Below are 16,502 nucleotides of genomic sequence, written 5' to 3'. Positions count from 1 at the left end.
TTGTGGGAACCAAGGTCATCGCGACAGGTGACAAGTGAATGAGGAGAGGAGTGACCAAGCAGCCTCCCAGCTGCTTTCATTGGACATTGACCAGTGACACCTGGGAGGGGGGGCGGCGGAGAAATTATTTGCTCTTTCAATTAGGGGAAAACTGCGCGAACTTTCAGAGTTGGTTTTCACTGGCTGTGCCAATATGATGTATTCAATAAACATGTTCTTTGAAGAATCTTATTTGCCTCGCAGTTCTGCATTTGGCCGATGCGTTACTCGGAACGCTGACACCAGCATCCTAACCATCATGCCACCCTTCTTAGAATCGAGTATTTCTTATTTAATAAATGTCATATTTGGCTTTCTGATTGCAGGTCACTATGATAAGTGCGTCTTTGCTCTTCGAGAGGAGAACAAAAATGATATGAACACTGTGCTCAACTACATCTTTTCCCACGCCCAGGTGACCAAGAAGAACCTGCTTGTGACAATGCTCATTGTAAGTGACGCTCTTGGGTGCTACAATTTCTTTTCTTTTTTAAAAAATTTATAAATATTTCTGAATACAGGGTATGAATACAGGGTATATCGGTCACACAGAAAAAGACCAGAGAAAACACTGGGTATGTCTTATACACTGTTTTCAGTGTATAAGACGCACCCAGATTTTCAGCCTCTTCTCTGAGGGAAAAGGGTGCGTCTTATACTCTGAAAAATACGGTATTTCACACTCTTTAGCAAACCATTTGAAATATAACCGAGAGTTGTACCTAGGAGTTTAAAAAGGGCGTGATCGATCTGTAGTCATGACTCATTTCAGATTTAAAGCCATGGGGTGGAACTGGTGGCGCCAAAGCAGACCTACCATTTGTCACTCAATCTCAACAGCTTTTAAGATGGGTGGACTTCAACTCCCAGAATTCCTCAGCCTGAATTCTGGAAGTTGGAGTCTACGTACGTTTATTTAACAGATTAGCAGAAATATAGAGCTGGAAGGGACCTTGGAGGCCTTCTAGTCCAACCCACTGCTCAGGCAGGAGATCCTACATCCATGGTGACGAACCTATGGCACGCTTCCCCGAAGAGGCATGCGGAGACATGTCATCTGGCACATGCGGCGTTCTTCCGGATTTCTGGTGCGCATGCGCATGTGATGATCAGCTAGCCTTTGTGCGTGCGGCAATGCTGGAAACAGGCCTTCTAGGCCCAAAATTGGGTGCCATGTAAGGCCGCCCCACGCTCCCTTTTGGGCCCGGAAAGCTTCCTGCACCAACCTGGAAGCCGAAACTAAGTGAGGGGGTGGGTGGGGCGCATGCACGGGGGGGGGGGAGTGCAGGGGGGGTTGCATGCACAGGGCAGGGTGCACACGGTGGGATCATGTGTGCATGCACGGAGGGGCGGGCAAACAGGTGGGGTTGCGCACACATTGCATTACCGTGTTTCCCCGGAAACAAGACAGGGTCTTATTCTCTTTTGACCCCCGAAATAAGCACTTGGCCTTATATTCAGGGAGGTCTGATTATTTTTGAGGTGCAGGAAGCGGTGAGCGTGATCACCGCATGGATGCTGCTGCGTTGCAATATTTTCGGGGAGGGCTTATTTTTGGGGAGAGGGCTTATTTTAGGGCATGCGCTCAAAAGCCCGATTGGGCTTATTATCCGGGGAGGTCTTGTTTTCAGAGAAACAGAGCATGGATGTGGGCGCGCATGCGCGCTTTCGGTACACAACAACAAAAAGTTTAGCCATCAGTGGTTTAGAGAATGGCCTGCATTTTATAACCGCATGTTCAGCAGCTGTTTTGATAGCATTAACCTTTTCAAACTGGGTAGCCAGACGTGGTCCTCGTTTTGCATTCTTACGCCTTCCCCCTAAAATTCACCAACCGCAGCCATCGGCCATTCTTGAGGTCTGATCATAATCTCTTATTTTACCTCAGAATGTCTCATCTAATAGCAATAGCAATAGCAATAGCAGTTAGACTTATATGCCGCTTCATAGGGCTTTCAGCCCTCTCTAAGCGGTTTACAGAGTCAGCATATTGATTGTCCCCAACAAACAATCCGGGTCCTCATTTTACCCACCTCGGAAGGATGGAAGGCTGAGTCAACCCTGAGCCGGTGAGATTTGAACAGCCGAACTGCAGAACTGCAGTCAGCTGAAGTAGCCTGCAGTGCTGCATTTAACCACTGCGCCACCTCCGCTCTTTTTAAACATTGGGCATGAGGTGCTGGGACCCCTCTTCTGGGTTGGCCTTCAAATCTCCAATCCCATCTTTTTTCAACTAAAAAGTCCAAAGCAGATAATGCCTCTTCCCTTTTCCTATGACCTGGAGGAGTAAAAATATTTGTTTTTGTTTTTTAAATATAGTTGAGCTGAAGAAAAAATGCCCTGTTTTATGTAGCTTGTGGGAGAGTTAACCCTGGGATTGAGGGCATCCATCACATCCCCATCTGCATCATGCTTTCAAAGAGGCTAATTCATAGAGTTGAGGTTCCCAAACCTCTTCTTGTGTTTCTGCCTCTTTTTCTCTTTTGGCTAAAGATGTGGCTAGAAATTGATTTGCCCAGTGAAAAGTTTAAACAAGACACTGCTTTACTTCTGGAGGGCAAGCATAGTCCCTTACAACAGCTGATCCGTGATGGCTATACACGTACCGCCATTGTCTTAGTTAAATACTAATCTCTGCAATATGAAAATCTCTTTCTCTTTTTCTTACACACACAAACACAGACACAGACACAGACACACACACACACACACACACACACACACAAACCCACTCCCTTCACCTTCTTTCCCTCTCTTTCCTTTCCTTCTTCCAGTCTTCCTCCCTTCCCTTCTCTGTCTCCCTTTCCTCATTCGCCTTCCCTCTCCTCTCTTTTCCTGCTTCTCTTTTTTCTTTCCCTTCTTTTTTATTCTTGTCTATTTCCTTCCCATGCTTTCCCCTTCCCCTCCCCTCCCCTCTCTTCCTTCTTCTCTTTTTCCCTTCTTTTTTATTCTTCTTCATTTCCTTCCCATGCTCTCCTCTTTCTTTTTTACTTTCCTTTCTTTTATTCTTCTCTATTTCCTTCCCATCCTTTCTCCTCCCCTGTCCTCTCCTCTTTTTCTTTCTCTTTTTATTCTTCTCTCTTTCCTTCCCACCCTTTCTCCTCTCTCCTCTCCTCTTTTTCTTTCTCTTCTTTTTATTCTTCTCTATTTTCTTTGCATACTCTCCTCTCCTCTCGCCTTGCCTCCTTCTCTTTTTCTTTCCCTTCTTTTTATTCTTCTCTCTTTCCTTCCCACCCTTTCTCCTCTCTCCTCTCTCCTCTCCTCTTTTTCTTTCTCTTCTTTTTATTCTTCTCTATTTTCTTTGCATACTCTCCTCTCCTCTCGCCTTGCCTCCTCTTTTTCTTTCCCTTCTTTTTATTCTTCTCTATTTCCTTCCCATGTTCCTTTCCTTTCCCCCTTTCCTTTCCTCTTTTTCCCCTTGCCATGTGATTGTAAGTAACGCTTGCCTTAAGAATCTCATTATTTGAACACGAAGCCATATTTCCTCTGAGAATTCTGGAGTAGCTCTGAGCTGGGGCTGTTCATTTCTCAAGTAATCATGCCGGCATGATGGAGAGAAAAAATGGCAGCTGTTCACAGCTCAGGCCTTCAATTTTCTTCAGAGTCCAGTCACTCAAGTGTGTAATTACATGGGGGTGCTGGAGAGGCGTTAGGCCTTGTCAAAGAACACGTCAGAGGCTTCGCACACCGCCTTTGCCGATCGGGGCAGGCTGATAGCTGGGGAACGTGGTGCTGCACAGCTTGTGTTTTTTGGTGTGTGTATGTGTGTGTGTGTTGGTGAATCCTTTTTGCCAGGATGGGGTTTTCAACTGCTCTTCCATTTTGGAGCGGTCCACCTCTATAGTCCTTCTGAGGGCTTTCAAAGAAGAACCTTGGAGGTCTTCTAGTCCAACCCTCTGCCTAGGCAGGAAACCCTACACCACTTCAGACAAATGGCTATCCAGCATCTTCTTAAAGACTTCCAGTGTTGGGACATTCATAACTTCTGGAGGCAACTTCTGTTCCAATTGTTCTAACTGTCAAGAAATTTCTCCTTAGTTCTAGGTTGCTTCTCTCAGTGATTAGTTTCCACCCATTGCTTCTTGTCCTGCCCTCAGGTGCTTTGGAGAATAGAATAGAATAGAAGAGTTGGAAGGGACCTTGGAGGTCTTCTAGTCCAACCCCCTGCCTAGGCAAGAAACTCTACACATTTCAGAGAAATGGCTATCCAACATCTTCTTAAAGACTTCCAGTGTTGGGGCATTCACAACTTCTGGAGGCAACTTCTGTTCCACTGATTAATTGTTCTGACTGTCAGGAAATTCCTCCTTGGTTCTAAGTTGCTTCTCTCCTTGATTAGTTTCCACCCTTTGCTTCTTGTCCTGCCCTCAGGTGCTTTGGAGAATAGCTTGACTCCCTCTTCTTGGCAGCAGTCCCTGAGATATTGGAATATTAGCTGAAATATTGGAAGAGCTGCTACAGATTGAATCCAGGGTCACGTCTATTGGAGTGACTTACAACTAGTCCTCGACTTACGACCACAGCTGAGCCCCATATTTCGGTTGTTAGAGCAAAACCACGGTTAAGCGAGTTTTGCCCCATCTTACCACCATTGTTAATCATGGCAGTTGTTAAGTGAATCTGGCGTCCCCTTTGACTTTGCTGATCAGAAGGTGGCAAAAGAGGGTCATGTGACACCTCCCCCCACCAGGACACCGCAACGGTCATGAATGGGAACCAGTTGTCAAGCATCCGAACTTTGATCACGTGACCATAGGGATGTTGCACCTATTGCAAGTGTGATAAATGGTCATAAGACATTTTTTTCAGGGCCGTTGTAACTTCGAACGATCACTTAGCGAATAGTTGTAAGTTGAGGACTACCTGTAATATATGAATATTTTAAGACAGTGATGGCAAACCTTTTCAGCACCGAATGCCCAAACCAGAACGCATGTGCATATGTGTGCATGTACAAGCGCTGGAGCACTGGAAACCCGAAGACCAGCTGGCCGGTGCACATATGCCAGTTTTTTTAGCCATTCTTGGCTGTTTTTAGAGCTGTTTTCAGGGCTGTTTCTGGAGCCATTTTCAGGCTGTTTTTCAGGCTGTTTTTCAGGCCGTTTTCAGGGTTGTTTCTGGAGCCATTTTCAGGCTGTTTTTCAAGCTGTTTTTCAGGCCGTTTGGGGGGCTATTTTCAGGGTTGTTTCTGGAGCCATTTTCAGGCTGTTTTTCAGGCTGTTTGGGGGGCCGTTTTCAGGGTTGTTTCTGGGCCCGGTTTTCAGGCTGTTTTTCAGGCCGTTTGGGGGGCTGTTTTTAGGGTTGTTTCTGGAGCCATTTTCAGGCTGTTTTTCAGGCTGTTTGGGGGGCCGTTTTCAGGGTTGTTTCTGGGCCCGGTTTTCAGGCTGTTTTTCAGGCCGTTTGGGGGGCTGTTTTCAGGGTTGTTTCTGGAGCCATTTTCAGGCTGTTTGTCAAGCTGTTTTTCAGGCCGTTTGGGGGGCTGTTTTCAGGGTTGTTTCTGGAGCCATTTTCAGGCTGTTTTTCAGGCTGTTTTTCAGGCCATTTTCAGGGTTGTTTCTGGAGCCATTTTCAGGCTGTTTTTCAAGCTGTTTTTCAGGCCGTTTGGGGGGCTATTTTCAGGGTTGTTTCTGGAGCCATTTTCAGGCTGTTTTTCAGGCTGTTTGGGGGCCGTTTTCAGGGTTGTTTCTGGGCCCGGTTTTCAGGCTGTTTTTCAGGCCGTTTGGGGGGCTGTTTTCAGGGTTGTTTCTGGAGGAGCCATTTTCAGGCTGTTTTTCAGGCTGTTTTTCAGGCCGTTTGGGGGGCTGTTTTCAGGATTGTTTCTGGAGCCATTTTCAGGCTGTTTTTCAGGCTGTTTTTCAGGCTGTTTTTCAGGCCGTTTGGGGGGCTGTTTTCAGGGTTGTTTCTGGAGCCATTTTCAGGCTGTTTTTTGGGGGGCCGTTTTCAGAGTTGTTTCTGGGCCCGGTTTTCAGGCTGTTTTTCAGGCCTTTTGGGGGGCTGTTTTCAGGCTTGTTTCTGGGGCCGTTTTCAGGCTGTTTTTCAGGCCTTTGGGGGGGCTGTTTTCAGGCTTGTTTCTGGGGCCGTTTTCAGGCTGTTTTTCAGGCCGTTTGGGGGCTGTTTTCAGGCCTGTTTCTGGGGCCATTTTCAGGCTGTTTTTCAGTCCATTTTCCAGTGCTCTGGCCCCCACAAAGAGCAGCTGGTGATGGCGTATGTGCCCTCAGAGAGGGCTCTGCATGCCACCACTGGCACATGTGCCATAGGTTCGCCATCACAGCTTTAAAATGAAGAAACTCTGTTTGGTGTTTAAGATTCTATCTGTCGTCTGGAGGTTTAGTTTAGTGATCCTCATGGATAGAGCACCATGCTTCTGCTCAACTGCTTCCCACAGCATTCTGTTTTGATGTGAGACATAATGACTTCTAGGATGGGCGACTCTACTTGAACTACGATACAGATGGTTCTCACCTTATGACCGTAATTGAGCCTGTAATTACAGGTCATGTGTCAAGGTGGTCATAACCTGAGAGATCTACGTGACCTTTTTCATGGCAGTCATTAATCAGAAGTGGTGGTCATTAAGTAATGTCATGGTTGTTATGGGTCACATGACAATGGAACTCTGCAACCAGTCATTAAGCTGACCTGCCTGACAAGGGGGTCATGTGACCATGGCCAGAGGGGGCGGCGCAACCATGCATGATGGCTGCGGGATCCTTTATGGGCTTTAAAGCACGCATTCCATGGCCATTGTAACACTGGTCATAAAATGACCAGTCATTGACTATCTGTGGAAAACCATGTTGACCTTGGACCAGTCCTTCCATTTTATCCTCAGCATGTTTTCCAGTGGTGAGGACAGTAGACTAAGAAGTATCCTCTCTTTAGCATGTATTTAGCAGTATCCTGCTAACAAAGGCGATTAGGGGGTCTGGAGGCTAAAACATATGAAGAATGGTTGCAGGAACTGGGTATGTCTAACCTAATGAACAGAAGGACTGGGGGTAGCTGTCTTCCAATATTTGAGGGGCTGTCTCAGAGAAGAGGGGGTCATTTTATTCTCCAAAGCACCTGAGGGCAGGAGAAGAAGCAATGGGTGGAAACTAATCAAGGAGTGAAGCAACCTAGAACTAAGGAGAAACTTCCTGACAATGAGAACCATTAATCAGTGGAACCACTGGCTTCCAAAAGTTGTGAATGCTCCAACTCTGGAAGTTTTAAGAAGAGATTGGACAACCATTTGTCTGAAATGGTAGAGGGTTTCCTGTCTAAACAGGGGATTGGACTAGAAGACCTCCAAGGTCCCTTTTATTTTGTGTTCTCCATCCTTTCTAGCTTGCTTTATTTTAGAAAAGTGTTTCTCAACCTTGGCCACTTAAGATGTTTGGACTTCAAATGTTAGAATTCCCCAGCTAAAATTGTTGGCTGGGGAATTCTGGGAATTGAAGTCCCCATATCTTAAAATAGCCAGGGTTGAGGAACAATGTTTTAACCTTCAGCCTCATTTTTGTTAGTATTCAGTGATAAATCTCCAAACCAACAGCTGCATGGGAGGAATACCTGACAGTATAAAGATAAAAAGTCAGAGAGTGTCGCTTCAAAATATGAGCCAAATTCCTTTCGTGAAAATGCCACTTTCCCTTAGGAACAAACCAGAACCTTTTTTCTATAAAGACCTGTAGCTTAGTATATTATTGCACAAATTTGGCTTTTCTATGTTGGTTTTTGTATCAATAGATTATAACAGTGGTGGCAAGCCTTTTTGGCACTGAGTGCCCAAACTGGAACGCATATGCATGTGCGCGCACATGCTGGAGCACTGGAAACCCGAAAACCAGCTGGCTGACACGCACATCCCTGCTTTTTGGGCGGTTTGGGCCATTTTCAGGCTGTTTTTGGGTTAGAAAAACAGCCAGAAAACGGCCAGAAAAATGGCCTGAAAACGACCCAAAGAACAGTCTGAAAACTGCCTGAAAAACAGGCTGAAAACTACCCGAAAAACGGCCAGAAAAATGCCCCTCAAATGGCCTGAAAATGGTCCAAGAAACAGCCTGAAAATTTACCCCAAACGGCCTAAAAACAGCTCAAAAAATGACTGGAAAATGGCTCAAAAACAGCCCGAAAATGGTCTGAAAAACGGTTTCACCACAAAACCGCGCTCGACGAAACCGCGTAGCTGACGTCATCAAGAGGGTGACAACAGCGCGGCGACAGAAGCACGCTGTAAACGCTAAACCTAAAATTAACCCCTAAACCTAACCCCCCTAAACCTAATCCTAAACCTAACCCTAAACCTAACCCTAACCCTTAACCTAAACCTAACCCTAACCCTAACCCTTAACCTAACCCTAAACCTAACCCTAATCCTTAACCTATCCCTAACCCTAAAGCTAACCCTAAAGCTAACCCTAAAGCTAACCCTAAAGCTAACCCTTACCTTAAGTTGAATCGGCTTGCTTTCAAAGCGCTATTTAAAGCGCCCTTCTTTCTCCGCGCTGGCTGTTGTCGCCCTGTTGATGATGTCAGCGACATGGTTTAATCGGGCGCAGCTTAGTTGAGCGCGGTTTTGACGGGTCACGCTGAAAAACAGCCTGAAAACTGCCTGATAAACAGTCTGAAAACAGCTCGAAAAACGGTCTGGTTTTTTGGCCGTTTTTCACGCCGTTTTCCCGGTGCCTTTGAAGACCAACTGGCTGGAAACCAGAAGAGCATCTGGCGATGGCACCAGTGCCATAGGTTCACCCTCACGGGATACTAATGTTTGATTTGGGATGGAGGCTATATTTTGAAAAGTTGGCCTCCCTTGGATGCTTGTCCGTGAATCAAGAGTTTCTTTGTTTTCTTGGCAGGATCAGTTGTGTGGCCGAGATCCAACGTTGACCGATGAGCTGATCAACATTCTGACGGAGCTGACCCAATTGAGCAAGACCACCAACGCCAGGGTAGCCTTACGAGCCCGCCAGGTAACATAAGGGTGAAGGTCTACGGAGGTTCTCAGTCGTCCAGATCATGATTGTCCGGAAGGTGCTTTTTCAGCGTGGCACGACAAAATCGCGCTCTACTAAAGCGCGCCTGATTAAACCGCGTCGCTGACGTCATCAACAGGGCGACAACAGCGAGCGCAGAGAAAGAAGGGCGCTTTAAATAGCGCTTTGAAAGCAAGCCGATTCAAGTTAAGGTAAGGGTTAGGTTTAGGGTTAGGTTAAGGGTTAGGGTTAGGGTTAGGTTTAGGGTTAGGTTAAGGGTTAGGGTTAGGTTTAGGGTTAGGTTTAGGGTTAGGTTAAGGGTTAGGTTAAGGGTTAGGTTTAGGGTTAGGTTTAGGGGGTTAGGTTTAGGTTTAGGGGTTAATTTTAGGTTTAGCTTTTACAGCGTGCTTCTGTCTCCGTGCTGTTGTCGCCCTGTGATGACGTCAGCTATGCGGTTTCGTCGAACGCGGTTTTGTGGTGGAACCCTTTTTCAGGAGGCAGCTGTACTTTCTTGTTTTACTTTGAAGACATTTTGCTTCCATTCCCCAGTCAGAGCTGAAGGAGCTTCTTGGATGAGAAGTGAAATGTCTTCAAGGAAAAACAAATTCCAGTTGCTTAACAATGGTTAGCTTTTAATAACATGGTTGTTAAGTGAATCTGGCTTCCTCATTGACTTTGCTTGTCAGTCTTCTGACCGAGGCTTCCCAAGAGCGTGAAGCAAACTCCTTGTCCTGACAAAAAAACCCTTTTGATTAATTTAATGTGAATTCTGCTCATTCACATCCAGCAAAGTCTTTGGAAGGAGGATTTACCGTCACAGAACTTATCTGGCTTGGAGAGCTGACAGCTGCAAAACTTGGCAAGGAGTCTCGGAGAGTCTCAAGCCAATTAAGTGAACTAATTGTCTCCTGCAAACTCCACTCCCCTTTCGCTCCTCTTTTATTTCCTCTGGGAGGGGCCATTCATCGTCCACCTGTGGCCTTACTCCCAAGTCGACCCTGTTCTTTAGCGTCGTCTGGCAACTCTGCACATGCGCACACTGGGAACAGGCTCCAACTGTTCTTCTGCCTCTCTGATGTCTGACTCTGAAGGCAGCTGATAACTGGCATACGGCTCTGGCCCCCTCTCTGCCTCCGACATAGAGCCCTCATCAGAGCCTTCGCCAGACTCCAGGACTGGCCCATCTTCCTCCCCAACCTCCTCACTGTCTGAATATGTTGCTGGCTGCTGGCGGGTCACAATAACAGGGTCTTATTTTCGGGAAAACATGGGTAGAACAAATCGTAGGAGCAGAAGACAAAATATATTGCTTCGACTTCGGCAAGAAAACCCCAACGTATAAAAAGAAGCAGCAGTCTCTGTTAATGGCTCCCCCACCCTCGGGGTGGTTGAATTTTTCCTTTTACTTGAGAGACTGCCTGCTGCCAATTACCTCCCAAAGACCCGTTAGATCACACAGGGTCGGCCTCCTCCGGGTTCCGTCCACCAGCCAATGCCATCTGGCTACCACCCAGGGGAGGGCCTTCTCTGTGGCAGCTCCGGCCCTTTAGAACGAACTCCCCGCAGAGATTCGGACCCTCACCTCTCTCCAGGCCTTCCGGAAAGCTGTCAAAACCTGGCTGTGCCGGCAGGCCTGGGGTTGATGAGTTCCCCTCCCCTCTCGGCCTGTGTGGCTGTATGATTCTTGCTTATTTTTAACCACGTGTATTGTGTTCTATGTTCCCTTTCCCCCTTTGAGTTGTTCGCCGCCTTGAGTCCCTCCCGGAAAAGGGCGGCATACAAATAAAATAAATCTAAATCTAAATATAAATCTTTCTTTTTCCGGATTCTAATATAACTTTGATTTGTGTGTTTTTTTCCCTGCCCCTTTCTTAAGTTCCCCATTTCGCATTCCAATTTAAATGCCAGCTCTATACCTGGAGAGCTCTCCACTGCTAGTGACTTTTCTGTATAATTAAAATAGCGTGGATGTGGGGAAAGAGATGAATCTAATTGTCTCTCAATAATTCTATCCCGGTGGAAGCTTCCTTTTTTTTAAAAAAGAAAAAAAAATCCTGTCGTTCTTTTCGTTTCCATTCTAGAAATTGGGATATTCAGGGGAAGAAAAGATGGAAGAAAAGGAGGGAAACGTGCATTTTTGTGTTTGTTTGTTTTAATCCCGATATAGGTAGTCCTCGATTTACAACAGTTCATTTAGTGACCGTTTGAAGTTACAACCGCACTGAAAAAAGTGACTTATGACCATTCCATCATGCCCACGGTCCCGTGATCAAAATTGAGATGTTTGGCAACTGATTGATCTTTATGACAGTTGCAACAGAAATTTACAACAGAAATTTTGGGCTTGCTTAGGGTCGTAAGTCGAGGGCTACCTGTAATTAGAGGTTGAAGAAATGAGGCAGACACCTGGATCTTTGTATAATGTCTCCGTGGTAGGATAATTGGAGCCTGGTTATTTGCACTCACGGGTTTATATGTTTGAAAATCCATTTATTTTCTTTCTTGGCTACCCAAGAATCTTCTCCCAGTGCTAAAGTTCAAAAGCATCAATACTCTTTCAAAACAAAGTGTTTATTTTTTATTTTTTGTTACATATTTTAACTTTTATAAACAAAGGGTTGCCTGGATTTTCCCCTTTACATCTTCTCTTACGCGTAGTTCATTTTACATCATATTTCCATTTCAAATTTCAGCCATCTTATTTTCTTTCCATTTTTTTCAACTTAACTTTAATTTCTTCTTATAAACAATATCATTATTTGCCCGTCCAAGTTAATTGAATTTAACATTTCATTTCCATCTGTTATTCTATTTTACTATCAATAACATATATCATATTTAATTTTGTATAGAAAACATTTCGCTTAATTAATTATCCACAATTAATAATATTAATCTGTTTCCCACACATCATGTTAGCTATATACTATTGACAATATTACCGTATTTTATTCTATTCTACTAATAGAATCCTTTTCCTTCTTTCCTCCTTTCAACCATTTTACGATACGATACGATACTTTTATTTGTATGCCGCCCTTTTCCCTGGGGGGACTCAGGGCGGCTCACAGTTCAGGGGGAGGGGAGGACAAACTAAGTTACATATAAGACAATACATCGTTAAAAGCACAACATTCATACTATTCGGGTAGGGTTAAGATCTTTAGCCCCAGGCCTGTCGGGACTAAGAGATATTTTCTCTTAGTCTCTCAGGAACTCCTCTTATATTCTTTTCTTTCCATCCATTCCCTTAGCTTTTTCGTTTTCTTGTTTTTGTAGTTTCTGTATTTTTTCCTTCCTACTCTTTTTTCTTCCTTTTAGCTCTATTGTTTTAGTAATTTTCCCCAGTTTTTTCCCCAGTCTTTGCCCATTATTCCAACTTTTGCTGTTTAATTTCAAAAGCATCAATATTCTTGCGATGTTGCTCCTTCAATATTTCAACTTTTGGCTGGAGAAGTTGGACTGCTACCTGTACAATTCTAATCTTTGCAGGAATAGACACCTCGTGACATCAGAGTATCTTCCCCAAGGTCTTTTGTGTCACCCTATAGCTTTATTATCTTCTTATATTTCATGTGTGTGCGTGTGTGTGTTCCAGCATAACTCTGGAATGCCTGGAACAATTTCAACCAAACTTGGTATACAGATAACTTACTTTCTGGAGAAAACTACTGTGGGGCTAAGACACCCCTAACACCCGGGGGGGGGTGTTCTGTTGAGGTACAGTCTGTTGTGCCTTAAAATGGCTTCTACTGTACTGCCGTAAAATGGCTTCTACTGCACAGCACAGTGGAGTTGCTTCACAGTAGGCTACAAGGGGGCTCCCTCTGGTAAGGGGGAAAATCAAACATTAGAAATTACGTTTGGTCCGGACATTTCCCCCCTATAAATAAATACCTGGGCAACGCCGGGTTATCGGCTAGTTCTTTATATTATTCATGTTGTCTTGTATTCTTGTATTCTAAACCAATTTCATTGTATACATGATGTACAATGACAATAAAGGCTTTCAGGCCTGATCCTGAATCTCAGCTTTGAAATTCGGCAGTCCCTGAGCTACGTTCATAACAACCTGCGACTTTTTGTTTCCTGCTTAGGTGCTCATCGCTTCCCACCTGCCTTCCTATGAACTCCGTCACAATCAGGTGGAATCCATCTTCCTCTCAGCCATTGACATGTACGGGCACCAGTTCTGCATCGAGAATCTGCAGGTAGGAAGATGATGGAGCTTTGGGTCGAATTGTAGAAATCAAGTATATTTGAGATGATTTTTTTCAGAAACCCGACAGGTAAAAAAGTATACAGGTAGTTCTCACCTTACAACAGTTCACTGAGTCACCATCCGAAGTTACGACATTGAAAAAAGGGACTTGTGACCATTTTTCACACTTAACGACCGTTTCAGCATCCCCCTGGTCAGGTGACTTAATTTGGATGCTGGACAACTTACTCACAGTTATGACGGTCGCAGTGTCCCTGGGTCATGTGATCTCCTTTTGAGACCTTCTGACAAGCAAAGTCCATGGGGAAACGAGATTCACTTAACAACCATGTCACTAACCTAACAACAGCAGTGATTCATTTAACAACTGTGGCTGGAAAATTCGTAAAATGGGGCAAAACTCACGTAACAAATTTATCACATAGCAATAGAAATTTTGGGCTTAATTGGGTCGTAAATTGAGGATTATCTGCACTGTGTCGGATTAACTCTTAATTTCAGCTACAATTTTCAATGTGCAGCCTTGATGGGTATGTCTTTCCTTCACTGATCCCTGTTCATATTTATTTATTTATTTATTTATTTATTTATATTTATATTTATATTTTTTATATTTATATTTATATTTTTATATTTATATTTTTATATTTATATTTTTATATTTATATTTTTATATTTATATTATTTGTTTATTTGTTTGTTTATTTATTTATTTATTATTTATTTATTTATTTATTTATTTATTTATTTATTTATTTATTTATATCCTGCAACAGTTCTAAGTCTGAAAACCGGTCATAAGTCACTTTTTTCAGTCCCATTGTAACTTTGAATGGCCAGTGAAAGGTCGTAACTATCTGTAGTTATAAGAGTAAGTGAGATGGGTGGTTTCTAAATTGGTAGTCCTCAAAGTACGACCACAATTGAGCCCAAAATTTATGTCGGTGTGAGAGACATTTGTTAAATGAGCTTTGCCCCAGTTTACAACTTTTCTTGCCACAGTTGTTAAGCGAATCATTGCAATTGTTAAGTTAATAACCTGGTTGTTAAATGAATCTGGCTACCCCCCCCCCCAATTGACTTTGATTGTCAGAAGATCACAGAAAGGGATGAGTTAATTAATTATTGTATTTTTTGGAGTATAAGATGCACCGGAGTATAAGACGCACCAAGATTTTGAAGAGACAAATGTTTAAAAAAAAAAGTTTTGCACTCTGCAGGCCTCCCAAAAACGGCGTGTTTTTTTCGTGAAAACGGGCCTGTTTTTTGTCATAAAAGGGTATGCATAGCCTTTAGGAGGCTTATAGAGTGGTCCTCGGGCCGGGGGGAGGGCAAAAACAAGCAAAAAACAGCCCGTTTTTCACTCATTTTTGCCCTCCCCAGCACTCTGGAAGCCTCCTAAAGGCTCTGCAAGGCCATTTTGGTGAAGGGGGCGGGGTTTCAGGAGGCCAAAAATGCTGCATTCAGTGTATAAGACGCACCCAGATTTTCAGCCTCTTTTTTTTGAGGGAAAAAGGTACATCTTATTATCCCAAAAAAATACGGTAATAAGTCACTTTTCTCAATGCTGCTGTATCTTTGAATGGTCACTAAATGAGCTGTTGTAAATCGAGGACTACCTGTATAAATAAATATACCAAATATAAAGTTATTGTTAAACTATTGCGGGTTGGAACTTTGGCTAATCAAGCTCAAGTCAGTTACAGAATTAACATTAATAATTCCAACTTTCTGTGTGGGCATCAGAGGTGGATTCCTATTGGTCCAGACCGGTTCGGCTGAGTAGGTAATAACTCGGCCTGCCATGCCCCTGAACCGGTTCTATTGGCGGCACCATCTTATTTTTTGCTTTTGCGCATGCGCAGAAGCATTTATTTTACTACTGTACATGCCTGCGTAGCGCGCGTCAAGTGCGTCCCCTGAGCGAACCGGCACTAGCAGAAGCCAGAACCCACCCCTGGTGGGCATCGTATATAATCCAAATGGATCAGGTGCAGAATTAAAGCAGAATTATCTCCTCACAGTACAGCAAGTCTTCGACCGTTCCAAGTTACAACAGCACTAAAAAAGTGACTTATTACAGGCAGTCCTCAACTGACGGCCAGAATTGGGACCAGCATTTTCATTGCTAAACAAAGCGGTTGTTAAGTGAGCCACGTGCAATTTTACGATCACTTTGCTCACGGTTGTTAAGTGAATCCCTTCGGTTCTTAAGCGAATCATGCAGTCATTAAGCAAATCTGGCTCCCTCCCCCCCCCCCCCCCGACTTTGCTTGTCCAGAGCCAAGCTGGGAAGATCACAAAAGGGACTCACACAACCCCAGGATACTGCAGCTTTTGTAAATACACATCAGTTGCCAAGCATCCAACGTTTGATCAGGTGAGCCTGGAGATTGCTGTAACGCAGTGGTGGGTTCCTACCAGTTCGGCCCAGTTCGGCTGAACGTGTAGTGGTTTGGCAGCCTGGGTCGCTGGAACCAGCAGTGACCCAGGCCTGCCACGCCCCTGAACCAGTTCTCCTGGCGGCGCCATACGCACCACCATCTTACTTCTGGCTTCTGCACATGCACGGAACATTTTTTATTGTATTTTTTATTGTACTGCGCATGCATGCGCAGCGCACCCACGAGTGAACCGGCAGCAGTGGCTGCCGGAACCCACCCCTGCTGGTTGTAAGTACGAGGACTTCCAGTGGTTGTGAGTTGAGGTCTATCGGTATAAACAAATGTACAAGATCTTAAGAAAAACCTTTTATTATTATTATTATCATTTATTTATTTTTAAGTTTTTATTTTACACACATAAACACATCAACAAAAACAAACACATGACTTAAGACAACATAGGAACAAGAAATTCCATCATATATCATTCAGCAGTTCCGTATCGGTTTCTTTGCAGTTAGTGTTTTCCCTTCTATACCTTTCTATCTTACATTCACTCCTTATTCGTTATCCATTTTTATGTACAATTCTATCTTTAATTATACTTAGCTATTTATAACCAAATATTGTTTATCTATAATGTGCTATGTATTCTTACTATCATTTATTCTCTTACATACAATTCTAGGTATACATTCACATGGTTATTCTTTTTCTTTGCCAATCTTATACTATTGTTATTCCATTTAAGAGATTATAGGGTACAGTTGGGATTGGATTGTTTCCCATTCCTAGCTTCTGTTATGACACCACCTTATCTTCTCTCCCTTCCTTCTCTACTTCCTTCCTTCCTCCTCTCCTTCCCCTTTTTTCTTCCCACCCCCTGCTGTAACGGTT

The 16,502-nt window shown here is 44.0% G+C and overlaps 1 protein-coding gene across 6 annotated transcripts in view; it reads left to right on the top strand.

Moving 5' to 3' along the window:
• Positions 1 to 16,502, top strand: part of ACACA (acetyl-CoA carboxylase alpha) — a 305,545-nt gene that overhangs the window by 104,344 nt on the left and 184,699 nt on the right. For all 6 annotated transcript variants that reach the window (XM_087717132.1, XM_087717127.1, XM_087717128.1 and 3 more), the window contains 3 exons: positions 366 to 490; positions 8,883 to 8,996; positions 13,097 to 13,210. In XM_087717132.1, the coding sequence (XP_087573258.1) occupies positions 366 to 490; positions 8,883 to 8,996; positions 13,097 to 13,210 (353 nt within the window). The remainder of the gene's footprint in view (positions 1 to 365; positions 491 to 8,882; positions 8,997 to 13,096; positions 13,211 to 16,502) is intronic.

The sequence above is a fragment of the Thamnophis sirtalis genome, unplaced genomic scaffold (genome assembly GCF_051295495.1).
Source record: "Thamnophis sirtalis isolate CommonGarterSnake01/CBP01778 unplaced genomic scaffold, rThaSir2_p1.2 scaffold_6, whole genome shotgun sequence".
In the NCBI taxonomy this organism is placed as follows: domain Eukaryota; kingdom Metazoa; phylum Chordata; class Lepidosauria; order Squamata; family Natricidae; genus Thamnophis; species Thamnophis sirtalis.
Note: the sequence above shows the minus strand (reverse complement) of the source record. Positions and strands in the feature narration are given on the sequence as shown.